This window comes from Glycine max, chromosome 13 (assembly GCF_000004515.6).
Source record: "Glycine max cultivar Williams 82 chromosome 13, Glycine_max_v4.0, whole genome shotgun sequence".
Taxonomy (NCBI): domain Eukaryota; kingdom Viridiplantae; phylum Streptophyta; class Magnoliopsida; order Fabales; family Fabaceae; genus Glycine; species Glycine max.
Window position 1 is genome coordinate 44,740,271 of NC_038249.2, and position 27,209 is coordinate 44,767,479.

The 27,209-nt window shown below is 31.8% G+C and overlaps 3 protein-coding genes and 1 long non-coding RNA gene across 14 annotated transcripts in view; 2 read left to right on the forward strand and 2 right to left on the reverse strand.

The window, feature by feature from the left end:
* LOC100794484 (uncharacterized) overlaps positions 1-3,297 on the forward strand; it is a 7,436-nt gene extending 4,139 nt beyond the window's left edge. For 2 of the 6 annotated variants that reach the window (XR_001384333.3, XR_005888060.1), the window contains 3 exons: positions 81-144; positions 382-588; positions 670-1,012. This is a non-coding gene — a long non-coding RNA (uncharacterized lncRNA). Of the gene's footprint in view, positions 1-80; positions 223-355; positions 589-669; positions 1,013-1,945; positions 2,135-3,277 lie in introns of those variants that run through there. The other 4 variants (XR_005888059.1, XR_001384337.3, XR_001384334.3 and 1 more) reach the window with 4 other exon arrangements.
* Positions 3,298-5,883: 2,586 nt separating this feature from the next.
* On the forward strand, positions 5,884-10,142 carry LOC100808280 (root phototropism protein 3). 5 transcript variants are annotated; one of them, XR_005888061.1, is made up of 8 exons: positions 5,884-6,482; positions 6,711-6,780; positions 6,921-8,222; positions 8,384-8,685; positions 8,898-8,993; positions 9,088-9,206; positions 9,366-9,430; positions 9,823-10,142. XR_005888061.1 is itself a non-coding variant. In XM_003542077.5 (4 exons), exons 1-4 carry the CDS (start codon positions 6,370-6,372, stop codon positions 8,420-8,422), a joined length of 1,524 nt encoding a protein of 507 aa, XP_003542125.2. In that variant the 5' UTR covers positions 5,884-6,369; the 3' UTR covers positions 8,423-8,775. The 5 variants fall into 5 exon arrangements, 2 of the variants coding, with proteins under 2 accessions (XP_003542125.2, XP_006595180.1); XR_005888062.1 differs by having other exon boundaries at positions 8,898-9,206; XR_005888063.1 differs by lacking the exon at positions 8,898-8,993 and having other exon boundaries at positions 9,063-9,206.
* A 1,489-nt stretch (positions 10,143-11,631) lies between these two features.
* Positions 11,632-15,924, reverse strand: LOC100808805 (magnesium transporter MRS2-F). The gene is made up of 6 exons (XM_006595110.4): positions 15,558-15,924; positions 14,817-15,062; positions 13,987-14,115; positions 13,140-13,282; positions 12,751-12,874; positions 11,632-11,947 (listed from the first exon to the last, which is right to left on the reverse strand). The coding sequence occupies exons 1-6, from the start codon at positions 15,879-15,881 to the stop codon at positions 11,666-11,668; spliced, it is 1,248 nt and encodes a 415-aa protein (XP_006595173.1). The 5' UTR covers positions 15,882-15,924; the 3' UTR covers positions 11,632-11,665.
* Positions 15,925-18,633: 2,709 nt separating this feature from the next.
* On the reverse strand, positions 18,634-22,763 carry LOC100795184 (transcription factor bHLH25-like). 2 transcript variants are annotated; one of them, XM_041007803.1, is made up of 4 exons: positions 22,644-22,758; positions 22,099-22,491; positions 19,186-19,548; positions 18,634-18,915 (listed from the first exon to the last, which is right to left on the reverse strand). In XM_041007803.1, the coding sequence occupies exons 2-4, from the start codon at positions 22,477-22,479 to the stop codon at positions 18,826-18,828; spliced, it is 834 nt and encodes a 277-aa protein (XP_040863737.1). In that variant the 5' UTR covers positions 22,480-22,491; positions 22,644-22,758; the 3' UTR covers positions 18,634-18,825. The 2 variants fall into 2 exon arrangements, with proteins under 2 accessions (XP_040863737.1, NP_001242066.2); NM_001255137.3 differs by having other exon boundaries at positions 18,639-18,915; positions 22,099-22,482; positions 22,644-22,763.
* Between the last annotated feature and the right edge of the window lie 4,446 nt (positions 22,764-27,209).

A 27,209-nucleotide genomic window follows, 5' to 3' on the forward strand; every position in this document is an offset into this window, starting at 1 on the left:
CCCCATGACAGCTGTCCTAATAACCAGCACTGTCTATAAATACCAAACTGTACTCTTAAGTTCCCTCCTTTCTTTTGCAGGCACCTGTTATTGGCTGCTAGTGGTTTTCTACACCCCCCTTGGATAATTTGGTGTACACTTAAGGTGTGTTTATACACCCCTCTTAAGTTCCCTCCTTAAGTTCCCTCCTTTTCTATCTCTGTGGTTCCCGGTGAACCTCAGGTGTGTTTTCTGTTTGAATCTATGCTCTGTTCGTTTTGCAGTTCAAAACCATTCACAGAACCTAGTCTGAAAAGTTTTTTATTTCCTTTTCTTATTGTTTTATTTCTTTTTCTAATTTGTTGACAATATTCAGGTTGAATTGATTACTGCATTTAACAGACTTGTGCAGGGGCTGCCATCCTAACAGACATTGTATTTTGGGTTTGGGGTGTTATAGTCCCATTCTTACAAATTCCTTAACAGACTTGTGCAGGGGCTGCCATCCTAAGCTTTGTTCTACAACATTAGTTGTAAGCATATGTTGTTGTTCCCAAACAGGTGGCCATATCCCTTTCTGGAGCTTAATAACAAGTGGGCTCCTATATGGTGGGTGACACACAATATAAAATTGCTCAAGTCTTGCCTTATTTGAATTGCCTTTTACTGATTAAACTACATACAATGCAGGTATTTGTGCCTGGCAGTAATTCATGCCCCTTGCTATGGCGTGTATTATCTGATAGTGCAAGCCAAAAATACGATTCTCCCCAGATTGTTCCCTCAAGCATTTTTGTCATAGGAAGTTCCAGACTATGAAGGAATCCTCAGACTATGAAGCATGTTGAGAAAAGGAAAATGCCGGTGGAATTATACCCAAGGTGATGGAGACAATATTCAAGAGGGTTCAGACTATGAAGGAATCCTCAGAGTTTTTGATTAGGGTATCTTTTATCGAGGTAAACAATAATGCTTGATGAATTCTCTCTGTAATTGAAATTGAGCTTTTGAAACATGGAAGTTTGAACTGCTATATATTTTTTTGGTGAATTATTGAACTGCTATATTATGATGAATATTTTGTGGATAGTCAACAATGAATATCCAACAATGCCATGTGGCGTGCACGTAACCTAATGCCAAATTGCCAATAGCAATTCTGTAGGGACACACAGGATTCTCAAATTAAGGTTCTGGTCTTTTATTAATTTTTTTGTTGTGATGTGAAATTTAAAGGATTTAAATACATTTTTGTGTTTATAATTTATTTCAATTCTGAATTTGGTTTTTATATTTGAAAAAAAATGAATTTTAATTCTTATAATTTTGCAAGTTTAAGATTTGTTGGGAGTGGTTGTTAGTTTTAAGCTTTTAAAATCATTAGAAATATCAGATTTAGGTGTAATATCTTATATATAATTATATTTATATGCTTGTGATATTTTTATTTTAATTGATATCGGAGTTTGCCTTCGTAAGCAATTTAATTTGCATTTTAAAGGTCATCAAGTGTTGCTAAGATGGAACTCTAGCTAATATTAATTAGTTTGAGATCTATTACATTTATAAAAGTTATAAATTTAAAAAGATATCTTTTTGTCTCTACCAAACCTTTGGATTAACATTCAAATTTTGAAATTCCTTGGAGAGTGGCAATTCCCGCTGCACTTCTTCCTCATTCCTGTCACAAAGATATCCTCCACAAAGATATCTTTTTGTCTCTACCAAATCGTAACATTGATATTTCCTTGGACATGAATTTTTGTGTTGGGAAAAGGAGGCTAATGAATGAATCGGAAACAGAATTATGAGGACCCCAACTCCAACATTGAATGTTTTTGTAATTCCCAAACTGCCCATTAAATATTAATCTAAGCTTAGATCTACCTTCATCTAGCTTTAGTAAGTATAGTAGTAGTTGTACTAAATTATGTTGGCTACTAATCCCTTATCGATTGTCATGCAGACACCTTCCTTGTGTTTCCAGTAAAGGAAGAGAACTCCAAATGAGCTTTCCTGTTCAATAGGTCAATAAATTCTACTGTTTATTCTTTCTGTTGATTGAAACAGTCACCATGAACCACTACCTACTTCTAGCTAGTTCTGATAGTGTAACAGTTTTTAGATTCCAATTCACAACTGGTCTTCACATTCATGTCGTCTCTACTGCCACTCATAATATTAAATATTTTACTAATTGAATTGGTAATCATTTAGGACAGAACTTAGAGGTATTTATAGAGTTACTTTTGATTTTGTTTTCTAATCAAAATAGGAATTTATTTTGATAATCAATGTTGACTTTTAATACGAGCTTTTAATCACAACTGCATCTAAGTTTTGTTCAATCCTTTATCAACGTGGGTTTTTTTTTTCCTTGATCTTACTCCTCGTTGTCCCTGACCGCATCAAAATGGTTTCTACTCTAAGTACAAGAAAATGTACTGATTGGAACAGCTTGGGCAAAAAAGTCAAATGGCCTCTCGTCACGACCATACAGGTTATTATTGTGCTATTTGGGATGTATTGACGTGGCTCCAAGAATGATGCTTACACTTGAGTAAGTAGGGACTGTGAAAGCTTGGTTCATGTACTCGAGTGCATACAATTAATACGAGTAATTAGTTACAAGAGAATAAATCATACAGTAATTAATCAACCACCCTAACTAATCATTTCCTTGAAGTAAAACCCGCTCCTCTGGTTCAGAAGCCAATTTCTTCGATCTTGGAGAAAGTTCGGCAGAGGAAATTGGAGATTTTATAGAAGTAGGTTGATTTGCGTTAAGATTGTTGTTGTTCATTGGGGTATGGATAAAATAAACATTTGTTTGTTTATTTTGGTCTATGGTGTATATGGATCTACATTTAATACGCATATTATGTACTTCTATCTCAAATTGAAAAGCGATTATATGAAAAAATATTAATTTAATTAAAATATATTAGTGATCATCCAATCATAATTATGATGTGATAAAATTATTAGCTTTTCCAATTATTACTTTAAAAAATCATATATAACACGAAACAATAATGGGTGAACCGAAACAATTCGTGCATTACACTGGTAATTGAATGATTGCTGCAATACGGTACTAGCAATTCATAAATACTCAGATTGCTCTTGATAAAAAAAAAAAAAATTCAGATTGGCTAAATATTATGAACATGATGCGAGATTTTTTTTATTTTTATTTTTTCTGTTCTTGGCACAAGTATCTTTTAGCTAAGTGAATCAATGTCTAATCTCCTTGGTAATTTCATAACTGACGTTAGTTTGAAATATTTTTACACAGGACATGATCGAATTCAAGATTTTTTCCTAAACAGATCCTCCCCGCAACGTTTAATATTAATTATAATAACATTTGCATTTATATAATTGTATTTGTGTACAAATAAAAAAGTATAAAATATGAATAAAACATCTAGGACAAACAGGTGTGAGAAGCACATCCAATTTGCAGCTCCCAGTTAAGGGTTAAAAATCACACGTACGAAGCTTGGTCAAAAGCATGTGGGCGAAAGAGTTTGAGCCTACGCGGCACAACACCCACCATGCAATCCACAAACACTTTCTCTTTCAAGTATTTTCACTGGCTAGCTAGGCTTATAAATCAGGAACACCAACCGAAAAGAAAATTATCACGAATCTACAGCATCCATGATTCAGCGTGTACATATAATGGCAAAGCATATCTACTTAAGTGGGGGAAGTTTTCAATATGCATGGGTTGCCCCAACAAAATCAGATGTGACTTCAAGAATGACATCTATATCTGAATTGGTCGCATTTGTTTTTTGCCTCATTTATTTTCAATTGTCCTTCAGTTTTGTGACCAAAAATGTTAAACAAAAATAGAAATGAAATCAGTACATAATAATTAGTTAAAATTATTATGAGAATACTCATCTATAGCCTTGACTCTTGAGTTCAAAAGTTAACAATTTTGAAACAAGTTATACATCCATCCATCATCCATGTCCTTTCAATAAAATCCTATCTTCCATTTCTATTCATTTTTAATCGATTAAATTCAATAAGAATTTTATCGGTGCATATTACTTAACCAAGCATATATGATAGAGAATCCTGTGCATGAAACTGATTAAAAACATTCTGCAAAAAAGTGAAAAACTTAAAATACCAGGCATGTTATAACTTATAAGTTATAAGTACCCTCTAATAATTATAGTGGATCTAATTTCTGCATAGGAAAATACAAAATAATGTTCTTTTTATTCAAAGTTTTCAAATTTCTTTAACCATATCATTCATTTTATCTCTCTTTCTCCATTTCTTTCTTTTATTTTAAATTTTTGTTATACTCTATGAATAATATTATCCAAAAGTGAAACCATGCATTTTGGGGGATACTATTCTGTGGCGACAATTGGGTAAAGTACGTCCTAAAGAGACAAACATGACACTACTATGCGTATCTGCCCATGTTGAAACACAAAATTTAGTATGAAACACAACCAAAAGTTTGCTTTCATATAACAAAGCATAAACAATGCAGTCTCTAATGATTTCATATGCTTCTTTTTCGGAAAGACAATATTCGAATCTAGTGATATGAAAAAAATACGTTTTTGTGTGTGCTTTTTCTGTTGACATGACACAAACTTAAGGTTTGTTACATTCAGCGTTGAGAAAATCTACTCCCATAATATATTTTTATTAAAAAAATTACAATTAAGAAAGAAACAAAAAAAAGAAAGATAGAAACGATAAATACTCCTAATATAAATTTGAATATTTACTTTGGATTCTTTTCCTTCTCTCAATTGGTTCACTTTTTTATTCTCTCTTTTCCATTGTTATGCAGTGATATTAACACACAATAATATATGAGTGTGATTGATGTTTTAATATTTTCCTAATTTTCATTAAAATATATTTTTGTTTTAAATTGTAACAATTATTTTAAAAAAATTGAGTTAAATTATATTATTTATTACTGTTATTATTAATATGTCATTATCTTCAAATTCAAATAAAAACTTATTTTATTATTGTTATAATTATACTATTTTCTTCAATTTCAAATCAAACTAATGCTGTTTTATATTTATATATTAATTTGATTTCTTGAAAAAAAAACATAATAAAGTGGTTTTCATTTATATAATAAAATAAAATTAGTATATATATAAATATCTCCCTAGACATTTGCTGAAGTTAAAATGTTACTAAGATATAATGAGATGAAATAGAGAGATGAAAAAAATCGTAAAAAATTTCACCTAACATAACTGTTTCCCAGTAACGGCAACTTTTGCTTCTTCTCATACACGTACAAGTGTACGTAACAACTGCTTTAAGACAGGATACAGAGGATAGAAGAATGTTGCAACAAAAAACGTTAATTTACAAAAGCTGTAACTTCTACATTCATTTGCAATTCCCAAATATACCAAATAGACAGTTATTACAAAGTTGAAGGGTCGTGAAAACACCAATTGTACATGTTGGTATCACTAGGACAAAACATATGCCACAAATAATACTAGTCATTTTGCCTTCCATTCACCACCACTTGTTTTTCCTTTCACTTTTATTTTTTCAAAATCTATTCTCGTTTAGGTTCCATTTGTTTGGACAGAGAGAGAAAAAAAAAATAACAGTAAAATAATGTGGAATTCACATTTTTACGCTTTACCTTAATTTAAAATTTTTTGTCATTTCACTTTCTTTCTAGGGAAAAAAAAAGAAAAGATTTGTTTATGCTAAGTAAGGCTTTCTCTCTCTCTTTTTTTTTTTTTTTTACTTTGACTCTGATTAAACGTAGAAAAGCCAAATGGTGGGATCATCAGTAATCAATTGTCCATGTTGGTAATCAATTGGCTATATCGTAAACCCCCAAATTCTGTTACTGAAGAGCAATTTTCATCGTCAAAGGAATTATGTGTGTATGGATGTATCAAATTCAGTATCTTAAAATAATAAAGAAACTGAGCTGAAAAAGATGGACATGTATGGTCAGTGGTCACACTGGTGAGGCATAAAGAAACTGAAACTCGCTGTCTTTGAGCATTGACTCAGAAGAGTACCAAAAATCCAAAGCTGGAACAAACAGAAACTTTGATGATCATTCACAAATCACAATAAAACTGATTAATGCCCATTTCAGCACAGCCTGTAAGAGGTCCTTGAAATTTTTTTGAGAGAAGAAACCGACAATTTTAACATGACTAATAATTCCAAGTTTCCAACCATCCCATGTGGCTCCCTACTCCTTTCACTGAATTCTGTGCTTGCCTAGTCACTCTGCTATTCTTTTTTCTCTGCCCCCTCTTTTTTTTTTTTTTTTTTCTTGTTAGTTAAAGGCACTGTCCCAAGAAAAATTCTAGAGTACTGCATTCTGTGAATCTGGTTTTCAGCATGTGGGAATCTGAGAGTGAGTCGGCTGCAACACACAAATATGGGGGTGGACTTCTCACTTCAACTAACCATGGTGTCAAGACAGAAGGATTTGTGCAAAGAGGCCACTCTTGGTATGTTAGTTAAATTCATAATTAGTAGTACCCTTTGAAGCTGTCACAACCACTAATTGACTATGAATCCAAATTTTAGTACACAGGTAGAAAATAAGATTCGAAGTTCTGCTAATATTGTTTGTACTAGTAATTTATTTATCCACTTTATGTCTTGAAAAACTAGCTTTATTTATAGTTATAGAGCATGTGAGCTGCTTAAAATTCTAGTCTCTAATTTTCATGCAGGTATGTTGCTACTGATATTCCAAGTGACTTTCTTGTTCAAATTGGAGAAGCTAACTTTCACTTGCACAAGGTAGCTATCTATTTTTCTTGCCCAAGGTTCGAAATTTGGTGATTTCCATTGCTTTTTATATATTAAGAGATCAGAAACTATTCATTTGTGCTGTTGAGTTTTGTTGTTTACTTTTCTTCTTCCCCCTTTTGGTGTGAAAGTATCCCTTGGTATCTCGAAGTGGAAAGCTGAGTAGAGTCATATACGAATCCCACGACCCAGATTTGAATAAGATAGTTATGGATGATATCCCTGGTGGGGAAGAGGCTTTTGAGCTTGCGGCCAAGTTCTGCTATGGAATTGCTGTTGATTTAACAGCAGGCAACATCTCAGGCCTAAGATGTGCGGCAGAGTACCTTGAAATGACTGAGGACCTTGAGGAAGGGAATCTTATATTCAAGGCAGAAGCATTCCTTAGCTATGTTGTTTTGTCTTCATGGAGAGACTCCATAGTAGTGTTGAAAAGCTGCGAGAAGCTGTCACCTTGGGCGGAAAACCTTCAAATTGTTCGCAGATGCAGCGAGTCCATCGCTTGGAAAGCTTGTGCCAATCCCAAAGGGATAAGGTGGTCCTACACTGGAAGAACTGCAAAAATTTCTAGCCCAAAATGGAATGATATGAAGGACTCAAGCCCAAGTAGGAACCAGCAGGTTCCTCCAGATTGGTGGTTTGAAGATGCCTCAATCCTTAGGATTGATCACTTTGTTAGAGTCATCACTGCCATCAAGGTAAAGGGCATGAGATTTGAATTGGTTGGTGCTTCAATAATGCATTATGCAACTAAGTGGCTACCGGGATTGATTAGTGACACAGCAACCCCTGGTGATGAAGCAAGCAACTGCAGCATGAGTAACAGTAGTAGTAGTGGCGGCGGTAGCTGGAAAAGTGGACTTCATATGGTTGTGACTGGAACAAAAGATGACAACACTTCAAGTCTTCAAGCTAAAGAGCAAAGGATGATCATAGAGAGCCTTGTCAGCATTATTCCACCTCAGAAGGACAGTGTCTCATGCAGCTTCCTTCTTAGGCTGCTGAGAATGGCAATCATGTTAAAGGTTGCACCTGCACTGGTCACTGAGTTAGAGAAAAGGGTGGGAATGCAGTTTGAGCAGGCTACACTGGCTGATCTTTTGATTCCTTCTTATAATAAAGGAGAGACTATGTATGATGTGGATCTTGTTCAGAGGCTGTTAGAGCATTTTATTGTTCAGGAACAGACTGAAAGTTCAAGTCCAAGCAGAAATTCCTTTTCTGATAAACAGCATATGGGAATGGGAATGGGAATGGGATGCATCCTAAATGCCAAGGCAAGAGTGGCAAGGCTTGTTGACAGTTATCTTACAGAGGTGTCCAGAGATAGGAACCTTTCCCTTACCAAGTTTCAGGTACTTGCAGAGGCTTTGCCTGAGTCAGCTAGGACCTGTGATGATGGACTTTACAGAGCAATTGATTCCTATCTTAAGGTAATTTCTTGGGAAAATTAAAACAAAAACTGTTATTTAACCTCCTCTTTTTTAATAATTTTGAATTACCTAGTGTTGCACCTCATTATTACTTGAAATTTTGATAAAACATTGTGGTCAAATTTGAAATTAAAAAATGGATTTCATTCATGCTACCATAGCAGGCTTCTTGTTCTCATCACAAAGAAGGGAAAAGTTGATTAGTGGCTCTGTCAGATACAAGGGAGGACATGCTATAATACACTGGAAAGAGACGCACCATTGCTATTCCCTAGAAGTGGAAACCAAACCAGTTTGGGATTATGTGGGAGACAACTATGTTCATAGACTTATTCAGTCCAAAACTGATGGGAAGTTGGTTGAGCTGAACACTCGGTGTGCACATGCAGACAATGAATGTGGAAGTTGCAGCTGTGAAGATAATGCCATGAATGAGGCTATACTTAATAGTAAACTTGAAGCTGTAATGTTGCAAGATTAATTTAGTAGTTTGCTCAATTCCTAGATTTATGTATGTTTATGAGGAGTTTTAATTTTTCACACATTATATAAATATATTTTCTTTTACAGATTGTCGCAAGATTAATTTAGTAGTTTGCTCAATTCCTAGATTTATGTATGTTTATGAGGAGTTTTAATTTTTCACACATTATATAAATATATTTTCTTTTACAGATTGTCGATGAGTAGAATGAATTGCTTGCTACTCAACTTAAGTGTCCTCCATTTGTCATTTACCGTGAACCTGCCAACATTGGTTATTTGCCTCCTGTATAGTATAAACACTTTTTTTTTTTAATTTGTATTGATTAATCTATTTCTGTATTAAATTAATTGTAGTCTTTTGAATCCTTATTACAAGAAGTAAAAGAAGAATCTGAAAGAAAAATTTCCAAAGCTGTTCAGAAGGCTATCAGTCTTAAACAGCAGAAGATTCAGTCCAAGATTGACAGATGTAAGAAAGAGAAGAAATTTCTGGATGATGTAAGTTGTAATCCACTCGTGGGAATTCTCTTCTGCAGAATTCTTAGCAATATGCCATATAAGTTATAACCATGCCAAAGGCTTCTCTATTGTCTCATTACTATATCATAAGGAGTGGAAATCTTTTTGCGAATGCTTATATTGTTTCTGTATCTGCAGCTTAATGAGAATCTTGTGAAAAATGAGGATATTTGGAAAACAAAGATACTTGCCATTGAAGAGAGGTATGCTTTTATCCTTCAAACTCCCCCCCCACCCCCCAAACTAGCCGATCCTAATGGATTTCTCAAAGTAGAATTATGGTATGAAGGTGTCTTGTGTCTAATAAAACCAAAGGTCCAGTTGCTGCTTTAATGGGAGCTTGGCATTTTATGGGATATTTTTTTTCTCGACTTTGTAATTGCTATGAATTTCTGTTTCTTGGCGCAAGTGATTGCAATTGCTATGAATTTCCATTTCTCGAACTTCAGTCTTAGACAAATTTGCTCCAACGGTTTGTAAACTGATGTGTGATGTACTTCTTTCCAGGGAGGTGAAGGACACCGTTTCCTTATATTTTATTTTTCTTAGGGAATTATAATGTGCATTATGTTTGATAAATTCTTGAACTGTGTAGCTTGGAGATCTCATGGTTTGTCTTGAGGGTGGGAAGACTGTAGAACAGCTGCCAGTTTCAGATGAGATTACAGAAGGGATTGTCTTGGTCAAATCAAAAGAATCCTCGACAACTAGTGGCTCTGACCTGGTGGGAAGAGACGCATAACAGAAGAATGGACTACATTTCTCGGACTGACCTATACCATGTTTATATTCACAGATTTATAGAAACTACACTCGTGGATTCACAGTTGACATGTTTTCACTCTAATTTTTTCCCGTATAAAACTCTCTGTGTATGTATCTGTTTAGATTTCTAAATAAAAAGATTTCCAACTACCAGTTTAAATTCTTGAGATTTATTAATGTTAAGTATCAGGCAGGAACTATAGATACCGAGAATGAACCATAAATGTAAGTTTTTTGCGACAAGTGTTTTCCAAAGAAGCAGAAGCTAGTAATTTTAGCTTCAGTATGACCCGCGTCAGATACATGTTATGCAAGTCAATGTATTTTGAAAAAAATATCCCAAATAACTCTAATTAATTATCAGATGAAATACTAATAATTAAAAAAAATCAGCTTTAAATTAAAATTTATATTTATTTCAATTGGCTGAAAAGGTCAAAGGATGCATGCCGGATAATTGTCGAAATTGATTGAGAAAGAACCCAGCATTAACCCTTATTTGGGCAGGCGTTAATAAGAAGTTCTATACTTCAATTCAGACGAAAGTTTGGAAATTTAAACCATTGATTATTTTTTGGGGCGCTGCAAGAATATAGCAGAAATATTTAGCATGCAAAAGTAAACATGATTAGTAAAATGCTACAATTAATACTTGTAACTAGGGCGTGAGCGGGTTAATTTGGGGTAATCATAATAAAATTCAATTGGGTTGTGCTTTACCCTACTTTTTTTTCTTCTTAAAAAAGGACAAAAACATTTAGAGAAAAGTTATAAAAAAATTAAGGAGTTTTTGACGAAAAAATTAAGGAGTTTAACTTTTACAAAAGAAAAGAAAAGAAAAAGTAACTATTTAAAGAAAAACTGATTAGAACAACATTTTTAAAAAGATGCATATCTTTCTCTCTTCGTGAATAAAATGAAACTTAGCTTGAAGAAAGCTTTTAAATTAAAACTCTCAAACTTCTATTTTATTTTTAAACTTTACGTAATTTTGAAGTGAACAAATTGTTGGGCCAAAAACAATTTTTTTTACTGTAGTTTTAATAAAATTTAGGCAAAATTATATTTTTGGTTCCCTATTGTTTCCAATTTTAATTTTAGTCTTCCTTTAAATTTATTATTGAATTTAGTCCTTATGTTAAATCCTATAAATGTAGTCCCCAAAAAGTCCAGATTCATGTCATGTTTTGATTGGACATGAAAATATGCGTCCAAATACTCGCTCTAACATTTATTTGTTCATCGTACAATCAGAATGTTACACGTGACCATCAACATTTTTTTTTGTGACCGTTAACGTTCAAATTTGGACTTGGGGATCACATTTACGGGATTTGACATAATTAAGAGACTAAATTCATGAATAAATTTAAAAAGAGACTAAAATTGAAATTTGAAACAACTAAGAAGACTAAAAATACAATTTTACTTAAAATTTATTAATTTATTAGGTAAGACTTTTAAGGCATTTGTTAGTATTACTCGAATGAATTTTTATTTAAAAGCCTTGCGTAATAAGTAACTTGTAGCATGCTGGTTGCAAGTGATTCCTATTTTCCCCGTTTATAGCCGGGATTCCGAAAGTTATTAAACTTATCTAGCAAAGCACTCAGATTTCTCACCATAATAAAGTTTACTCATAAATTAGTAAAGTGTTTACAAGTAATTGGCCTCTAGTGAGAGAGAAAATATCTTTTCTTGCCCCACCATAAACATACAAGGAATAGAAGTAGACATCCTCCAAATGTACCCCCTGTTGTAGCCCAAAATTGACGAGGTTGACCATTGAAGAGGTCAATCTGAATATTCATGCCAAACAATCCTACCACCACAATACCGGCATTAAGTATCATGTTTATGGTGTCGAATATTATTGCTGCCTGCAGAAGCTCGTTTTGCTTATCATCCAACATTATGTTGATGTAGTCCTCCGTGTCATCCACGTACTCACTCAACTTAATCAAATAACACATACATCAGTGAGTATTTTAGATAAGAAATTTATGTTTTAAATTTGCTTCGTTAATTCGTTTAGTAGAAGAGAAATAGTAAGAAAATAGAAAGAAGAAAAAATATTAACATGGGTTTAGTAGAGAAGAAAGAAATGAAAAAAAATATGAATCCTATTTCTTTTTATTTCTTTACAAATTTGCATAAAAACGAATGGAGTACCTTTCTCACCAAAAGTAATTAATCAATTGTTTTTGTTGATAATCATTTATCACAAGTGTATATAATGAAAAATAATTAAATTTTAAAAGCAATAATAGAATATTATCCATTCAACAATTGATTTTCAAATGTCCAACATCCATCATGACAATTAATTTTCTTTCTCTCAGCATGAAAATCGATTTTCATGTCTCTCAGATACACAAATCAATTTTCTACCCAGAATAAGAAACAATTGCTTTTAATTAAGTTTAGTCAAATAAACTTATAAATTAGTCAAAAGTGTAGCTTATAAGCTACTAAAGTGCTTTATGAAACACACTCATGTTCTTATTTCTTTTTCTATTTCTCTTATTAAACTTAACACTCCTAAATTTAATCTATTGCTCACTTGTTTGCATTCATTCTATTTTTCTCTTACTGATTTTCCATCATTCTAAATCTTAATTATTTCTTTCCTTTCTATGCAGCAAAGTACATAGTAAGTGTTTCTCTTCCACAAATGTTTCTCTTTTTCTGAAAACCTACAATAATCATTCTCGTTAGTGTTTGAAAGGATAAAAGAGTTCAATAGATCGATACTTACACTAGTCAATCTTTGTAAGATTCCATTTGTCTGCTCAAAATATGCTTCTAGAAGCATCTCCAATTCCTCAACGTCAAGTTTAGGACAAAGGAATCTGTCATACTTTTCTGAATTTGATTCATCACTAAAGACAAAAGCAACCATTAATTGTGATTTGTGAGCATGACACGTGTAATTGCTAAGCTGAAGTCTAGACTAGGTGTGGGCATGTACTATTGCACAACTTTTAAAAAATTAAAGTGAGAATTTTTTATAATAAAAAAATAAATAATTCTACTGTCCAGCATCCAATAACCCACATATAACAAGATGCTGCTGGACAGCTTTTATAAATATACAGACTATAGCTGTAATTAAATAAACAAACATTGATGGTTTTTACTTTTTACCTTTGATCATTATCTTCAAATTCGGAATTGTAGCCTTCTTTTAATGATGTTTGATCACATAAACGAGCATTAAGCTTGTCCGTCAAGTACATTTCAGCCATGTCATTATCATCGTCCAACAAATGTTCCAGTTCATCTGCTACCTGTAAAATCCAAGACTAGAATTAGTCTAGATTTATTTTATTGAAAACAACGTAGCTCCATTAAACAATTAATCAAAATATATCCCTAGGCATACTCCATATTAGTGCAAAAATATACTCATACAGTAAATCCATACTAAAAGAATCCACAAATCTAATCACCTTGCTTCTTTTTGGATTTCACATTTTCATGTTCACAATATAGACTTTATGTTGCTGATAAAAAAAATATAGACTTCATGTTCCTACCCGAAATATTCTTTACAACAATACAGAGTCAACCAAATGTTCTCCTAGCATTTCTTCCAAATTAACTTGCAAACCCATTTGCATATAGTGGACAATTTATGTGACTAAATTGAATTAAGAACAAAACTGGGCAATGAAACAAGAACCTCACAAGTGCTTTTGCAAAATGCAATACAAAACGACCAGCATTTGCAGAAGTTGCACATCGCCACGGTGAAAACAAAATGTTACAAGTTCTTTAAGACTTGCTTAGTGTTACTATAGTTGGCATCCATGAAAGAAGAATGAAATGGTATGGTTAGTTGCTAATGCTCAAATCAATTTGCACACTGCTGATTACGTACTATAAAATATTATCAGAGGGTGTATTAATTTCATTTTCCAAAAATTCTTATGTAAAGTAGTTACAAATCCTGATGCATGGTGACAGGTGTTGGATGATGAATATTATATACCTTCTGCACACGACCGGAGAGTGCAACCAAACGACTCTTGATTTGTCTAACACGTTCAAGATTGAGTGTGCTAAGTTGAGAGGTCAATTCATCTAAAGCTGGGTAAGCCTCTACCTCCAGTGTTGAAGTCTAACATAGACACAAGTCACAGATAGAGCTTATAATAAGCATATACATAGAATGTACTTGCGTCTGGACTTGTCAAATATATAAAAAAAACAAAGAAAACATCAGGTTAAAGAAAGGGAAACTACTAATAAATATCTCTTCTTCGTACCCCATTGTCCAGAGGCTCTTCGCTATGCGAAGGTATGGGGGAAGGAAGGTATGGGGGAGGGATGTTGTACGCAGTCTTACCCTTGCATATGCAAAGAGACTGTTTCCAGATTTGAACCCATGACCAACAAGTCACCAAGGCACAACTTTACCGCTGCATCAGGACAAGCCCTCAAACTAGTAATAAATATATATAAAAAAAATATGTATGTAGCTAAGTCATGTCTCCGAGGAAGAAATGAGACCTGGTCCAAAAACATTTAAGTATGAGAATGTAGTCCCCCTCCTTCTAGGTTTAGTATGAATTATATAATAATATCGTATTTAGGTTAGATCCTTCGACATTCAAATCAATGGATCTTTAACCGGAAGAGTATACAGTCTTGCACAAGTACATAAATACGAAGAGATCAAAACTGAGGAGATCATCTGAAAGAGTCTGACCCAGAGGGTCGGAGGTGTACAGTATGCATTGAAGAAATTTTACCCAATGGAAAATTCAACCAACAACCTAATCTGAGATAGAGTAAATACAGTTCTAAGTTAGTACATACCTCAGATTCAAGGCACCTGCAAGCAGATTCAATACATGCCTCAAGTACTTTAAACTCAAAAGGTAACGGCTTAGGAGCTGGTGTTCCTGTTCCTGTTCCTGTTCCAGTCTCTGCACTGCTCTTAAGGCTATCTGCTCTTACAAGAAAGTCGGCATCAGAGTCCTCAGGTATTCTCACAGGTGAACCGTTTCGGGAATCATTCGCTAGAGGTTTTTCTTCGTAACCACCATCCATGTCATTGCTCATCTGTGTAATGAAAAGTTTAGATCAGTAAATATTACTTTCCCTGCCACCGTAAACAATGTGCATGATCATCATCTACTACAAATATTTTTACGAGGAAATCATCTCCAAACCCTAAACATTCGCACCATTAAAACTATTAGTAATTTTTTCATACATAAATATTATATCGAGAAGAACCGATTAGGATCGATCTAGTGGTGAGTAATCTACATGAGATATTAGGTTTCTAACTTTCTGTGTCGTTATTATACATCAAAAAATTATATCAAGATGAAATTTTAATTTAGATATTGTTTAAAATAAAAGAAACTTTGTTAATCAAACATTTTTTTCCTTTGTGGACTCACACAAAATCTTATTAATTTAACATAAAAGAAGAAGAAAGAGGAGAGAAGTGGTGAATTTGAATTCTCCAAACTAACATTTCGAACAAAATTAAAGGAGTAACACTTGAGGATAAAAAAAAAATGAAGAAGGGAACAAAGACGTACGTACCGAGGAGGGATTTAGATTGGAAAGACGGATGTGAAGATCTTGAAGGAAGGAAAGAAAGAAAGGGTTGGAGGAGTTGATGAGGAGGACCTCGGAGGCAGTGATGATGGCTTTGACGTGTTCCAAGTTGACAACAATAGCTCTTTCGCGTCCTAGGATGGAAGAAGGGTACGAGAGAACGGGATCGAGGACCCTAAGGTCACGCGCCGGCAACCCAGTTCGCCGCATTATGGAGTGTTTTCCAACATCTTCAAGCCGCGCATGCCCTGTCTCCGACACCACCATCCAACTCTTCACTCCCGTCGTTCCCACACCCTTTCGCCTCATTCTTCTCACTATACGCACGTATGTTCAAATCTCAAAATACCAAAACCTATCTATTCATATTAACACTATCGCAAAAAAAAAAAACAAAAAACAAAAACATAAACGTAACCTTTTTACTTTTAGGCTATTTTTATTCTTATTTTTCATTTCATTTCACTAATAAGATTCATCCACCCAGATTCAGGTTTCTGTGATTTATCTTTTTATATGGGCAAAATAGTAAATTAGTTTATCCAGCATATTTTTATCATTTAATCAACTGAGTTTAATTTCAATGAATCTGAATGTAATTTGTTTTACACCAGTATCAACCAATGAAAAAAAATATAACATTTAAGATAATTATTAAAATTAACAAATCTGTCATATCTATCTATTAAATGATAATATTAAAAAAGGATTTACAAAATTGGTATAGTACAAAATGGATGGTACGACCACAGCTGTAGGAATGCAAATTTTCAACTTTTCTTATACCATTTCTATTTATTAATTATTTTACAACAAGCCATTGGGTTGGGAATAAATTCCTGTGCAAGGGATGGACCCGCTAGATATTAGTTAGCTCGATTACAAATTAATTCCACAAAAGCAAAGCAAAGCAAAGTAAGACATGTATGCTATTATCATGAATTATTTGATCCTCCGAATGGTCTCATGGGCTAAGCGGGGTCTTCATAAAAGTTATATATAAATTAGTCATTGAAATTTTTGCGTTGAATTAAACCAAATTTATAAAACAAATTCTTAATGTAGCCCGGCATTAGTCTTGTATAGGAGAAATTACATGTTAGTCCACTGTATCATCTATGGTCCTAGTCAATAATTGTGCGACATGTGGATGAAAAATGCAACATTAGGCAGATACAAATTAATTATATTATCTTTCAACTAAATTATATTAGATCAAAATTAAAATTCTTCTTAATCAATTAAAACAGAAAATCTTATGCAAATCTAGTTGTTCAAGTGATTGATATATTTCCATAAAAAAAAGAGAGAGATTGATATCAATTTTTTTTTAAAAAAAAAAACTGCTCCATCATCATGTGTATTCTTTTCCATGTCGCCGGAAACATAATCAGAAACTGTGAACTGATGCAACTCCTGGTTTTTATTCTCTTAATTAATCAGAAAGATGCTGAAGGTGGATTCTAACAAAAGTTCAAGGTGGTTTTTATTCTCCAAACAAAGTCAACCTTTCAATTTATTCCTTCAGCATCAAATTTTGAAGATGAAAAAGTTTGAACCTCCAGACATCATGTACCAAACATTAATTGTTGGTTCTTGCTTGCCATGACCATCAGCAATAATCCAATTTTGGTGGTTCTTTCTTGGTACAACAATGGCAGGGGCTGTCATCTTTCAGCGTTGCGGAACGATGATGATGGAGCAGTTATTTTTAGAAGTTTTAAATTGGATTTCAATCTTAAACATGATTTGCTCAAGATTTGCTATTAATTGATAAGGGGGATTTTTAAATTTGATTTAATTTGTTAAAAGATAACAGCTTTAATTTTCTGTGTTGTTGTATCTCTCATCCACGTGCTGCATAATTACATGCTAAAACCATAGGTGATGTGATAGTCCCAAACCCCCATATAATTCTCCTTGTATAGAAAGACTTTATATACAAAATCATCATTAAAAAAATAAAAAAATGAAAGTAATGGCATACACTGTAGACTACGGTTCTAAAAAGACAGTTGAATTTTCAAGTTGATGTTGTTTTGATTTCTACAACTCCAGAAATGCTCAAAGTTCAAGTCCAAATTCATTCATGATCCATGTTAAATTTTCTCACACCCTCTACATGAGAAACGGAGACATTTCTTTAAGCTTTCCATAAACACCTAGATCACTTCAATTACTTTTTTAAAGCCCAAATAATAACTTAAATAAGAAGGAAATGCCAAAAGAAATTAAAATTTGAAAATCAATCAAGATTTGCGCATTAAAGCCCAATAAGATTTGAGAGTCTTTCAAAATATAACAACCAATAAATTTAATTAGAAAACTATAACAAGGATCAGAAGATTGATTGCTCACACTTCTGAAAGTGTAAAGAGTGAATATTAAGAATGTCTCATTCAGAAAACACAGATAGTAAGTCTCACTATAAGCTATATATTATAAGCAGAAGGGTGTTAAGAAAATACACTCTTACACTTTTTTTTATACACCTTTTTTATTCGTTAAGATTTATTAAAAGTACAAAATTAAGAGAGATGTTCATTGAATAAAACATAAAACAATGTTTTCTCTTATTTTTCAAGGCTTAAAATTATTTTTAAAAATTTACTCTTATGTTATAAATTGTAGAGAAACTCTAGGAGCACACACTCTTTTGAACACATTTTAATTATTTTATAGGTTGAAATTTATTATAAAAGTAATCCTTTCATAAAATTATGAGCATTTAAAAAATATGAAAGTAATCCCTTTTAATTAAGAAAGACATGTAAAAGGCAATTGAGACGCATGGAATGCTTGTAAGGCAAAGTTAAATAGAAATTGAGAGAATGCTTTTTTTTTATCCTCAAGAATTGAAGACATGTCCTAGAAAATTTAAAACAACTCATGATCTTGCTTAATCAACTAGACCTCTTGGTAGAAATTGAGTGTATGTTGTTGAAGGATAAAATAGGAGAAATCTCAAAAATTGTGGATTATATTCTTTTATTTTTGTTATAAATTATAGAGTAAATTTATATCCTCCTTGATCATGATATAGGGTCGGCCTCAAGTTTGATTATCCTCGTCCAAGACTATGATATCATAATGAAGCATGGGATATATATATCCTCAAGCCGAGCAAACATAATATCTTTTTATTGACTCATCAACATACGAAAACAAAACAGGCTATTGAAAAGAAATGATTTATGACTCATTCTCAAGTCCTTAAACTAAAATTACTGGACTTGTTCGTAATTAGCTCGCATCATTGTTGCACATCACATGACTTCATCATAGCCACTTGTCTCAGTTCTTTCACTAGATCGTTCACTACCAAGTTGTATTTGTCACCCATCTGCAAGGTATATAGTAGTAACAAAATACACAAGTTTGAACAACAAACTTATCTAGTTGAAGGGTGATAATAATCCAATGGCAAATGCTAAAGAATGTCTTTTGTTAAAAAAAATGTTATTAGTGTACTTCTATTGTGATTTTCAATTAAAATTTTCTTTTATTAGTTCTTTCATGAGTATTCTATGGACATTAGTTAACATGATTAAATTTGGATAGAAAACTTTATTTTCTTTAATAAATTGATATTTGTGGTTGTAAAATTAATTACCTGAGCAGTAATGGTGATGTCAAGGGTATTCCCAAAGGGCAAGACATTGCTAGTGGATATGTAGAGATGAAGACGTTCGAGCTGAGACATTATTTTAAGCAGAATTCCCTTTTGTTTACCACAGTAAATTTTGATTAACACTTCCTTTCCTAAGACTCTTGCTTCAACTTCAGGAAGTGCTTCATTGGGCCCATAGCATTCTTCGTCAGTGTTCGAGTCATCATCAATGCAGAGATGAGATCTTATTATGGTTATCGCTGATTCTACACCGTTCTTTCGGATATCTTCTTCTAGCTCTTCTATACGTTCTTGTAGTTGTTTCACGTAATTGATAGCTTCTCTCAGTACATGCGCCTTGTCCATCTACACACATTAATTACCTATTTTATGTTTTACTCGTAAAACACATACATTATAAGATTTAAAAAACAAATGAATTTCTCTCCTTTTGAAGGCTAATCTAATTTTTTTAGTGATCTTTTGTGTTTTATCTCTATAGTTTCTACTAGGAAAATCTAAATAATTAAAAATATGAGCAATATTAATAACAGGATTTCTATGCATTTTTTCTAATCATGTAATGACATGCGTACAAAATGTATTTGAATATTGTTAGCATATTTTGAATATTTTCCACTATTAATTAGATAATTAGGTTTGTCTATAATTAATGTTTTTAGAACTAAATAAATCATTAATTGAACCGACAAAATTAAGATTCAACCAATAACAATAATATATATATATATATATATATCTTTAATATTATATAATATATCGAATAATAAATTAATATAAATTATAAAAATTAAGGTAAGTGAAATTCTATATTATTATTATTATAAAAGTTCCTAATAAATAATCCAATAATAATATTCTATAAATAAGTTATTTAAACGACCATTTATTTATTTTAAAAATATCTTCAATATTTTATAAAAAATTAAGAAAACAATAATTTTTTAAAATCCTTTTTAAACAAGTTTTCTTTACCATTTTTACTTTTCTTAGCTAATTTTTTAAAGTTGTTTATTAGGTTGATAAGGTGACTAGTTCTCAATTAAACTGGCTATCTGATCCATTAATTTCAATATCTTTAATTTTAAATGATCCACGCATTCCACGTGCTACTCTTCTCCTGCACATGGTTTCACACACGGCACACATCTTATGCCCTTAGCCTTCCATTCCATGTCAACATTGTTATACATGTCTTTACGAACAGGTTTGTGAAGTTTCATATAGTACTATTTCTTTACAAAACTGTTTAAAGTATTGTGTTATTATATATATATATATATATATATATATATATATATATACTTCTTTAATTATTATAAGATGAATTTTTTTTGTTTATAATTCCTTAAAATTGAACACAATATAAAAAATTTTAAATACTCACATTATTTTTAATCAATTCAAATAAACTTCCTAAATATATATTATAAATCAATATAATGACACTATAAGTATCCTATAAAAGATTAGATAATTTCAAAGCACAAATCTTGAGATGAATGACCTCCACTCACTCATATATATATATTTCTTAGTCCATGAGGTACTTTTTCCTGCCAATGACTTGTTTTTACTTAATATAGGTCATTATGAATATCTCAATTTTATAAACACACATTTGATATTTTTCAAATTTTCTTACCTCTTTTATTATATTACATCACTTATATATACTTCTATCATTTTTTTTCTAAGTATAAATAAATAAAAAACATATGCCTAATTATGCTTCCAAACTTGCTTCACGAGTTGATCTTTCCTACAATAAGGATTAAGTCTATTCCTAGCCTCTATGAACTAAGTGTTGATTATCTCATTAAATAAAACCATACTTATTGATAATTCTATGAAAAAATTAAAGAAATTGAACTTATTCACGAGTACTAGAAGCACTACTACACCAAATATATGCATAATTTTGCATCCTGATAATTGAATATATATATATATATATATATATATATATATATATATATATATATATATATATAAGTATAAACCCCATATCTTAAAAATGCATGACATCAGTACAGAACATGTTGTCTTCCACCCTTATTAATTAGTAGTCCTCCTATTGCTTAATGATTCGTTACTTTATCACAAGTATATTAACGGGAGTACTCTCATTTACCTCACAGTACACTTGATTAGTCCATTTATGTCTACTCCTCGTTCCGCACATTATACAACTGTTTTTTGCATCGTTGCGTTACTTCAAAGGTGTACCTTTATGTGGTCTCCACTTTTCTAGCTATCAACTTTCTAGTTTTATAAGCTTATTCAAAGGTGAATATTTGAGATATATTCTTTGAAAGGAAAATGAATTAAAGACTGAAGCCAAATCTTTGCGAATTATTTTATATCTCGGTGTAGTAGTAGCAGTAACAAAGGCATTCTATCACTGAAGCCAAACACGATGCTCTTGTTGATACTATTACATATGGAGATCCTTAATTCGGATTCATTGGCTTCATTAAGACTTGGGTTTTACTTAGCAGTTCCCCACACTGATAATGATATCCATATTATGAGTTATGACAATAGAGTTATATATGTGTAGCTTGGATGCCACAATTATATTTTCATGAGCACATCAATTATACCTAAATAGACTAAATTGATTGTCATTTCTTTCGTCAAGACTTTCTTCGTGGGATTCTCCTCCGTCTTGTATCCATTAACATTCTTTATTACTCGATCGGCTATAACTTATATTCACCAAAGCTCGTTAATTACTTCACATGCTAATATACCCGGGTTCCCAAACTCTAATTGGTTACTATTTTTTGAGATGAGAAATATATCAAGAAAGAATACTTAATCATTTGGTTTATTCTAATTAACAAGGCATGCAGACGATGATTTGATGAGTAAAGGAGTAATTATAAGTACCTTCTTCAAGCCAGGGATAGTGGCAGCAAGTGCAATGAATTTGCTGGTGAGCTCCTGTCTCCTATTTCTCTCTGACATGATGTGATCCAGTGACTCCGAAGCGCTTCGAGGCTTCTTGTTGGTTCCATGGTTGGCCCTTGAATTTGATGATGAGGGCAATTGGGAAGAAGAATAATCACGATGATCAGTTTCAGTTGGTAACAATTCAGCAGCGGATTTGTCGAAGGACAGTATATAAGTTGTTGGAAATAGAGACGACATGATCGATGAGTTTTTCAGATCTTCACCGCCCTCTTCTGGCTGCTGCAGAATATCTCTTAGGAACTCTTCATCAAACTGGTTCGTCTCGCGCAAACTTTCATTCACATCCTCGTCATCCATTTCCTAATCAACCTAAACTAATCAATCTACATATATAGTTCGAGCTAGGAGATCATGCATATATATAAACTAGTACATACATATATATCATATCATACTCTATCTAATCAAAGAACGATTAGTATTGTAAAATATTATGCATGATAATTGTAATTAGTTATTACCATATTGGAAGACCAACTTCCCCACGGATTCTCCTCCATTATTATTGATTAGGATAAGGATGAATGTGGGGTGGGGGACCTAGCTATATGTGTGGGTTTTCTGGCCGAAGAAGAAGATGCTTCTCTTATGATCTATAAGGAAAGAGGGGCTTTCATCATTCATAAATAATTACCAAGCGCATGGGCCAAAAAGGAAACTAAAATAATTAGGTCCATTTTTATTTCCGCGTCTTTTTTTTACTTAAATGGATCTCATTCATTTTTCCTCTACCAAAAAAATACATCATTCATTTTTATCTTTTACAGTTTAAGTAATACTTTAGAGTCATGAATATTTAAAAGAAAAAAAAATAAAAAGAGAGAGATATATATAGTTACTCTATATATGTACGTACTAGAGAGACTTCCTTTTGTCTGCGTTTAATGTTAACTTTTGAGGCATGATATTGGCTTTGTTGATGTAACTTACAATAAACATTTCCTTAAAACTTTAACCTATATTCGAAGATGGCTACGTGTACTTCGCAAGGTCACTAGAGAGAAATAATAAATAAAAAAATAAGGCAATCAATTAAAACTGAATATACCCTGAACGTCGTCTCTCAAAATTAAGAAGAACAACGACATGCATGTTACTAGATGAGTAGTGCTTGAATAATGAATTTGGTACCCTTTAAGAAAAAACGTTTTTATATACTCCATAGATGAGGAGTACCTCATTTTTTTAGAGATATAGGACGCAAAGAAAGGGGGAAATAAAAAAAAATGAGAAATACAATAAGTAATGTGATATATGTATAAAATTAACATTAAGATGTGAGATTACTGTACATTATATAAATATCATTGATGTATCCTAACTAGTTTAATTGTTGAAAAATCGAAATGATTAAGTACCACAGCCTGCGCTCTCGATCCTGCCTGATATTCTTATTGTTGGTCTTTAAGTCATACTCATAATAACATGTTTTGTGTTGAATAAAGTGACTGAGGATTTTTATAAGACTGGTCTCTGAATTCTGATCTGGCCCCATATAAATTTGCCTTGTTAATTTAGCGACACGGAGATGCTGAGAGATTAACACAGCACGGAAGCCTTAAGGCATTAACTTCAATTTCACAAGCGCAGCCAAAAACATTTAAACCTCTTAACCTCATGATCATAAGCAGCATGGATTGAAAGCAAACTTGCTTTGTTTTTATTTATTTATACATTACAAGAATAAGATCGCATAATTACAGTAGGAAATATATAGATTACATTTTTTTTATAAAAAAATTACTCTATTATAATATGAAATGTGTTGTTACATAGCATAAACAAATCTCTTAGGATAATTTTGTAGACATTTTTATTATCTCTGTAACTAATTTTAAATATTATATTATACATTCAAGGTCTTACTCTTAAATATGAAATAAAATTTTGATCACTTAAAATATGTTGAGTTTCAAGAAAAAGTTAAAAAAAAAATAGTGTGAATCAATTCATCATTAAGGTTATATAGTGATAAAGGATAAAGGTTAAGTAACATGTAAGAAATTATATGTTTTATTTTTACTGTCACTATTGTGGGAAAAAAAAATCAAATACACAATAGAAAGTTAATTAGTTTGATTATTTGATAGTTAAAAACAGTGAAACGTTTCAAGTATATAGTTGCATTGTAGCTGCATGACTCCATAATATCCAAAAGAGCTGTAAGGACTAAAAGATGCTTTACTTTTTGCTTCAGCTATTTGCAACGTGCACGTGAATAGAAGAGTACTCATGAGTCATAATCAGTATAGAATTGAAAACAGATAAGTCAAGGTGGGCTAACACAAGTAGTACTCAAGAATTTTAAATTAACTTTTATCTTTTATTTGAAATTGGGTTTGATTCTTTCTAACGCTGTTGAAATCTTATTTGGTAGGTTATTTTTTTCAGTAATATTTTGCCGTGTTGATCGGAAACTAGTTGAGTAAGTATAACTGACTAAAATTACTTATAATTTAAACTTGTAAGATAATCTTCTATTGGTATATTTCTTTTGACGCTCTGTCTAATAGTATTGGAATTTCAATATTAAAATGTCTCTTTATTTTAATCAATTTTATTGATTTCAAAATGTAGAAATGACAAAGAATAAAATTTAGATCAAGTTTTTGTAACTAGAATCACAATAAAATCAGTTAGAATTAAAAAATATTTTTGTTAAAAAACTAAAAATAACTTTTTTAAAGAATTGTCCGTATACGCATGAGTTGATGACTTGTTGCTGTTGTTGCAGGTGGAGGTGGCATCTTTGTGAATAGATAACCATCATGCATCTTTGTGACTAGTAAAATGAGCAATCTAACGGTAGATATACAACTTGCTTGTTAAATGAGTACAATGAGCAATCTTTCATTTTCTTTCTCCTTTAAACATTACCCTTTCAACTACGTGATGCCATCATAACTCTCTAATACAACTCGATTATGTAGGTGTGTGAACAAAGTTTAACTCCGAAGTCCTACATTATCGGTGGAAGTATATATTGTACATTTGTGCATAAGGAAGAAACCATCGGTATCTAGACTTCCATTACTGCTGATGATCTCCCAAAGAAGAAGTATCAAAATAAGTTATTTGGTTAATTGGTTACCATGAGTTGCAAAAAAATTGAATCAATTCAATTTGATTCACTTTTTTTGGTGAGGAAAAAAAAACATAACTTAGTCAAACCAATCATGGATCGATGAGTTGGCTCACTTAAATTTTTTTAAAAAATTAAAATTAGGGAAAATAGAAAGAAAAGGAATATAAAAAACTACTCATTTTTTTGTCAAGTTGTTTTTTTGGTCTCATACTCTCTTATGAATGATATTAGGTACTAAGGTAGGTAGTTAGTTTGGTTGAAGGCAATTGCTTCCTGAGCCAATGATTTACTTCCTGCACCCCATAAGAAATTTAAAATGACCCGAATGGGCAAAAATACTCTCTATTGTCTCTTATAAATCACCAGCCCCCCCCCCACTATCATGTGTCAGAGTTACAGTTCATCTACGTCAATTTTAAATGTCGTCAAATGTTGGGAGGGCGTTACATATCGTTGGTAAGAATTAACAAATCTGTAAGCTTGTTCATTAATAATATTCTTCAAATTACATAATCTAGACGTTTTATTTTATCCGGAATAGCCTTTCCAGAGTAAAACATGTACTTTGAAACACATTTTGGATTACATGATCCACAATATTACCAATATATTCTGGAAAAGGTAATCCATAATGTATTATGGATGAACTATTTATTCCGGAGCAGTTCTTAGTGTACGTTTTCTTTAACTAGTTTATTGTATTTTCTTTCTGAATTTATTTTGGCTTTCAATATATTTTTGTATTTTTTTCTCTTTTGGGTAATTCTGAGTGTATATTTTTCTAGCATTTGGTGTGCAGACAGGAATTGCTGAGGCAAAAAAAGGGGTGCGTCGACCAATGGGAAATAAGGGCAATTTGGGAATATTCAAAATTAAGGAGACGCAGGAAGTAAATAATGCGGTGCAGGGAGCAACTGTCTTAATTGAATATTTGGATTATATCGGTTTGGGCTTGGCCCATCAGCAAATGGTTTCATCTTGGGAATTTTTAAGGACACCCACCATTTTTGTATTTTTGCTAGGACACACAGTAATATAGTGAAAGGGTTAAAATGTCTTTCACTTTTCACGACAATTCATAGGATTGTTAATCTGTATTGGGCCTATGAATTTCCAACCCATATGTGGTCTATATGATTTTTTTTTCAAAAATATAATTTACAATTTAATTTAAAATTAATGATCCAAACAAGGATTGAACTTGTGTCTCTTGTATTATTAATAGAATACTTAAATTAACTAAACTAATAGACACATTACGTTTAAATAAATAGTGTCGCTATATATAATACTAAAATTTCTAATTTATATTTAATGTACATGTAAATTTACATAATAAATTTTGTGATAATTATCTTTTATCGAATAATTAATTTGTTTACATATATAAATTATAAATAAAAACCATAGGTTTAATAAGTATTTACATATGTAAAAAAAATATCAAATTTATTTACTTGTCAATTGTTATAAGAAAAACATTTAAATACATCATTCAATTAAATATCATGTTTATTTAATTTTTAATCATTATAATAAACATCTAAATACATCATTTAATTAAATATCAAATTTATTTACTTATCAAATTTTGTAAATAAATTAAATGAATAAAAAATTTCAAAAAAAATAATTTTAATTTTTTTTACTATAAGATAGTATATAAACTGGGTCGTTAAGGCCCTACTTTTGTGGAATTTCAAAAATTTTGTAAATAATTTTTAAAAAATTAGTAATTAAAAGTTGATACTAAATTAAGGATATTTTTGTAAAAATGTATTAACTTATTTTCAGACAATATATATTTTAGAATTTTAGGTGTCTTTCAACCGTAATTTACAGCATTAGTAGTTTATTATTAGATTTGGTATTGCTTTTTTTAATAAAAAAACTAAATTTTAATAGTTGATTTTACATTATAAAGTACAGGATTACTAAATTT

What these genes read in the sequence shown, in the direction of transcription:
- LOC100808280 (XM_003542077.5), top strand. Translation starts at nt 6,370, where the DNA reads ATGTGGGAATCTGAGAGTGAGTCGGCTGCAACACACAAATATGGGGGT. An exon ending in GTGCAAAGAGGCCACTCTTG is followed by an intron (nt 6,483 to 6,710) that starts GTATGTTAGTTA and finishes ATTTTCATGCAG; the next exon opens with GTATGTTGCTACTGATATTC. An exon ending in CAATTGATTCCTATCTTAAG is followed by an intron (nt 8,223 to 8,383) that starts GTAATTTCTTGG and finishes ATGCTACCATAG; the next exon opens with CAGGCTTCTTGTTCTCATCA.
- LOC100808805 (XM_006595110.4), bottom strand. Translation starts at nt 15,881, where the DNA reads ATGAGGCGAAAGGGTGTGGGAACGACGGGAGTGAAGAGTTGGATGGTG. An exon ending in GCAGGTGCCTTGAATCTGAG is followed by an intron (nt 14,116 to 14,816) that starts GTATGTACTAAC and finishes TGTCTATGTTAG; the next exon opens with ACTTCAACACTGGAGGTAGA. An exon ending in TCTCCGGTCGTGTGCAGAAG is followed by an intron (nt 13,283 to 13,986) that starts GTATATAATATT and finishes TGGATTTTACAG; the next exon opens with GTAGCAGATGAACTGGAACA.
- LOC100795184 (NM_001255137.3), bottom strand. Translation starts at nt 22,682, where the DNA reads ATGGAGGAGAATCCGTGGGGAAGTTGGTCTTCCAATATG. An exon ending in GAAGTTGGTCTTCCAATATG is followed by an intron (nt 22,483 to 22,643) that starts GTAATAACTAAT and finishes TAGGTTGATTAG; the next exon opens with GAAATGGATGACGAGGATGT. An exon ending in ACATCACCATTACTGCTCAG is followed by an intron (nt 18,916 to 19,185) that starts GTAATTAATTTT and finishes TATACCTTGCAG; the next exon opens with ATGGGTGACAAATACAACTT.